The sequence below is a fragment of the Octopus bimaculoides genome, chromosome 3, assembly GCF_001194135.2.
Source record: "Octopus bimaculoides isolate UCB-OBI-ISO-001 chromosome 3, ASM119413v2, whole genome shotgun sequence".
NCBI classification, from domain to species: domain Eukaryota; kingdom Metazoa; phylum Mollusca; class Cephalopoda; order Octopoda; family Octopodidae; genus Octopus; species Octopus bimaculoides.
Window position 1 is genome coordinate 75,628,415 of NC_068983.1, and position 5,275 is coordinate 75,633,689.

General features: G+C 34.9%; 1 protein-coding gene across 1 annotated transcript; it reads right to left on the minus strand.

The window, feature by feature from the left end:
* Window positions 1–3,594: 3,594 nt before the first annotated feature.
* Window positions 3,595–4,753, minus strand: LOC106880790 (E2F-associated phosphoprotein). Its single transcript, XM_014930906.2, has one exon. The coding sequence runs from the start codon at window positions 4,624–4,626 to the stop codon at window positions 3,616–3,618; it is 1,011 nt and encodes a 336-aa protein (XP_014786392.1). The 5' UTR covers window positions 4,627–4,753; the 3' UTR covers window positions 3,595–3,615.
* Between the last annotated feature and the right edge of the window lie 522 nt (window positions 4,754–5,275).

The window sequence follows — 5,275 nt, forward strand, 5'->3', positions numbered from 1 at the left end:
CTATATATTTTATATATACTTTATCTATAAGGCTCAATTTAATTTTAATTTTTTATAAATTGATTTTAATTGAGTTTTTTTACCTGTAATTTTGAATTTTGTCCCTAATATTATTATTATTATATATATATATATATATATAGATATGCAGGGCAGGGAATCATCAATTAGTAATAAAATTAATAATTAACAATTCTGCCGGGTAGCTCAGTATGAAAAAAACCTTCTTCGGTAAAAAATTTATAATCATAAATATATTTATGATTATATATATATATATATATATATATATATATACATATATATACACATACATACACATATACAGGAATACCCTGTATTATGACTATCTTTGGTCACAGAATTGTATAGTACGACCACTAATTTCGATATACTGTCTGTAATATCACTGTTATGGAGACTTGGATAAATTTTAAGAATATATAAAGTTCATTCTCATCTTAAGATGCTTCTTGGTGTTTTTTAGCTAACATCAATTGAATTAACAATTTGTAAAACTATAATCACCTGACCCCTACAAACATATAGTCACATTCAGTGGGCTACATGTTTGGTGAGGTAGTTGTGGTTTAGCTCTGAATGAGAAGACTTATGATCAAAGACATTCCTGTCGTGACCAAACCATTGAAACACAAAGTGCTCCTCACAATTGCAGGTTCATGAGACGGCTGTGATCTGTAAACAGTTCTGAGTAGGAATCAGAAAGAGAAGTATGAACACGCAATGCATATGTGCACACTGAATTTGTAAAATGGAAGAGTAAGACTTAAAACATAATGTGCATGTCAAAATAAAATGGAAGCAAAGAATAAAACAAATTATATGATGGTCTGCATGCTACATCTGACACCACTATCATGTAGCTTTGCAGCAATTTTCTTGTTTTCTGTATATCCAGGACTACATTCTTTAATCTGTGTCTTTTTTTCAATGCACCCACTACACTCTCGGAGTGGTTGGTGTTAGGAAGGGCATCCAGCTGTAGAAACTCTGCCAAATCAGACTGGAACCTGGTGTAGCCATCTGGTTTCACCAGTCCTCAGTCAAATCGTCCAACCCATGCTAGCATGGAAAGCGGACGTTAAACTATGATGATGATGATGATGATGATGATGGGGTGTGATTTGGCTGGTATTTCTGCAAGTCAGTCAACTGCATAAAGGCTCTATTCTTGGTGAATAGAATTGCAAAGAGTAACAGGTTATATTAGGGGAGTTATACATGTGTAATAACATTGGAGTTACCAAAATACAAGCACAGGCAGTGACATAAAACTCATTTAGTGCATTGCATTACGTATAACTTAATACACGATGTCATATACCTTGACCAATTTCTTAACTTGAGCCACTTAAGTATGACAACCTTTTAAGAAACCTCTATATAGCAGCTTAATCTGTCAGAAATATTTGTCAGATCTTTTCTGAAATCATGCCTATTGTATTTTAAATAAGAATGGTAGGTCACACCAATTAATGTAGTCTTATATATGCAACGAATGAAAAAAACGAGGATGGATGGTCATAGATTGAATGCTTTACATCATAGGGCTACATGATCAGGCTGACTTGATAACCTCCTCCCCCCACACGACACACACATAAGTACCTATTTTTATGCTTAGGTACAAACGTGGCTGTGTGGTAAGAAGTTTGCCTCTCAACCACATGGTTCCAGGTTCAGTCTCACTGTGTGGCACCTTGGGTGTCTTCTATTATAACCCCGGACTGACCAAAGCCTAGTGAGTGGATTTGGTAGATGGAAACTGAAAGAAGCCCGTCGTATATATATGTATGTCTTTGTGTCAATGTTTGTCCACACCACCACTTGATAACTGGTGTTGGTGTGTTTACGTCCCACAACTTAGCGGCTCGGCAACAGTGATCGATAGAATAAGTACAGATTAAAAAAAAGAAAGAAAGAAGTACTGGGGTCGATCTATTCGACTAAAGATTCTTCAAGGCGGTGCTCCAGCATGACCACAGTCTAATGACTGAAACAAGTAAAAGATAAAAGGTAAAAAAATGTAGCAAATAAGTAATGATTTTTAATATAGAGAGAAGGCCTAAAAATCTCGATCCAGCTATTTTCATTAGCTCTACGCCAATCAACAGCTGGTACTTACTTTGTAGATCTGGTTTGACTGTAAGATTGAAAAGTAAAGTCAACCTCAGTAGAATTTGAACGGATAATGTAAAGGGACATCACTCAAAATCGCAAAGATGACGGCAACAGTCTCAGTAACCAAATTATATACCTTTTAATAGAAATTTTCCATTAAAAAAAACAAAAAGTGCTTCTGCATGTTGTTGTTAGACGTCCGTCTTAGAAATGTCTAAGAGTTATTTCAATAAGTCATTTGTTCTAGTTTTCTTATAAATATTAAAATAAGAGGAGGATGTAGGTGACTTAAACTTTAGTATTTGTTGATATGCAATAATTTTAAGCGTCGTTTTTGTAGTTTAGTTCTCGGTAAGGCATTTCAGCATTAACCATTCACCATCATTCCGTTTTCTTCATTCGATACATAAGACTGAATTAGCCAGAATGTCCCTCCAGTTTTAAGGACGACAGAATGTAATTTGAGATTTGGCTGTTATTTCTAATAGGTCGAACAACTATCGAGGTTCTGAAGCTATAAGCAAAAAGCGTAAGAATAGGGTAAAAAACGGAAATGTAATTAAAAGAGAAAATGTTAGGTGTCAAAGGTAAGTGAGGTGTAAATCTTGGTAAGCTCCGAAACTGCAACCAAAGGAAACGTAAATGAAATAATGGCAGGCCTGAGGGTGAGTATAATCGAGTAAATCGATCTCAATATATTAATATATTTTGGGTCGAATAATATTTACTAGGGTCGATAACTCTAAACATGGTTAGTTTTAAACCTCAGGTCATCCTATATATAATATGATCAAAGATATTCCAGTCATGACCGTCATACCTTTTATAGAATAGTAAGTATACCTCGGACTGTTATCCTGTGCATTTTAATATTTCTTTTAAAAAAAACCCAAAAGACTAATAAAGGTGTAATTTGGTACAGTTTCCTAAGCCAAGTAACTACGTACAGACTTGGTTGATTAGAAACATAAACAAAACGAACATGTTAGTTTGTAACAAAAAGGGTTAATTATTTCAAATACCACTACCATAAACTCAAGAAAATACAAAATACCAGAACAAAAGTACAACACATGAAAGTTATCATTTTTTTTTTAACAATATGTAATTTTAAGAAAAATAAATTTACTGTACGTTAAATATGCAATTAACAAGTTTGATCCAATATCTCAGTAACTCCACCGGGCTGTTTTGAGAGTTACATGCGGGATTGCTAGTCTTGTTTATTATACAAGAAAAAATTGGTGAAATTAGTTACATGTATATATTTCTTGGTAATGTATTCTATACACTTGAAGCACGATTAAATGTACATAACAGAAACATTATTGTTTGTTTCTTTATAAAAAATTTAAGACGTTCTGGGTTTGCATTCTATTCTGGGAGGTTTGTATTTTGAGTTTACTCAGCAATATGAATAATAGTCAATAAATAAAAGAAATAATACATACATACATAGAATAAAATAATTTATCAGCCATAACTGCTTATTACATTAAAAAAGTGATAGATTTCTTCTTTATCATAAACAGCAACTTGAGTTCTACATTCATTACAATAAACCGGATGATAAACTTCTTTCGTTTTTTCTGAAGATTGTTTCATTTTCTCCGAGTTTTTATTGGAATTTGGGTAAGTTAAATTTTCGGAATAATCCACAGAACAGTTCATAACAAACATAGCACGGTACTGATTAGGGTATCGCTCGTGTCTTTGACAATCAACACAGATTGTTGTCATACATGCAGGACAGTCTAACAAGGCGTCGGAAGTTGGTCTCTTAGGTGTCTTGGAAGATTTGTGCTTTGTAGGTTTTTCGGTGCCATCGGCCAAATTAAACCGAACTGATTTCTTACCTGCGCCTGCTTTAGTCTTAGGCGTGAGTTTTGGTCTGTCGGTCTTTGTAGTTTTTGTTTTGGAACCTGGAGGTGGCATGAATTTGACAAACTTTTTGTGTGGGTTGCGCCTTCGTTCGTCCATCCATAATTGGTCTTTTGCATCCATTGTTGGATCATAGAAGAGTTCGTCGTTAGACATGACTCTGTGATGCTTTTTCTTTTTGCTTTTGTTTTCAGTGGAAGTATCTTCTTCATCGGAATCAAAATAAATATCGTTGTAGAACTTATTATTTTCACCGCCATCATTACCATCACCACTTGTAGAAGCGACTGACGTAGTGACGCTTGTGGTGGGTTCGCTTCCAGCTGCATGTAGGTGTCTTTGAGGTTCAGAAGAACTGAGGTTTCGCTTGAGTGATTCGAGGTTCTGTGAGAGCTCGTATTCCATTTCATCTTCGAAATCGCTGCTGTCCTGTTCCAAAATGGATTTTGGTTTGACTTTGGAGAAAGTTGTTCTCTTACAGCGATTATCTGCTTGTCTCACAACAATACTAATATCATCATCAGAACTTTCGGAAGAATTCCCTTCACTGTTATCATCGAAATCCAAATCAAGATAGTCTTCATCGTCTGTACAATTAAACATAATGCAATCACTATAGAAATGTCCTCATAAACAATCTTGGACAAGTTTTTAGCGGAACATGAAAATAAATACAAAACGAGGCTGATTGGCCAAAGGGAGACAACTCTAATAGCTTTAAAACCGGTTATCATAATAAAATAGTTCACGCTAAATATTTATCCTAAATGTAGCCTGGGTTATGTGTGTGTGTGTGTGCGTGCACGCACAAACACACACACACACACACACACACACACACACATTTTATTAAAAAGCAGCAAAAATATCACAAAAACTGTTACTCAGAGTTTCACGTTCCCGTTCGCTGGGCAGTTTTGTTTATTCGAGTACTATTTTTTCCACCCTGTTTCGCATTTATGTGCTTACTCTGGTGTTAAAACGGAGGTAGCTGATGAAGTAGAATGTTCTCTATGTGGCTTGTGTGTTTTCTCATCTCTGTTTTGTTTGCAATGTCCTGTACCCAAAGATGCACCTATACATACAGGCGGATGTCGGTATGCACATACCTGTACGTATATATGCATATACTCATTTACTATTTCGGATCTTTTTTAAAACGGGGGCCACATTTTTCATTAACGAAACACTTTGAAACTTGGAACACTAGTAGAATGTGTCATATAAAACATCTTTTTCTCTTAGTCTTCTT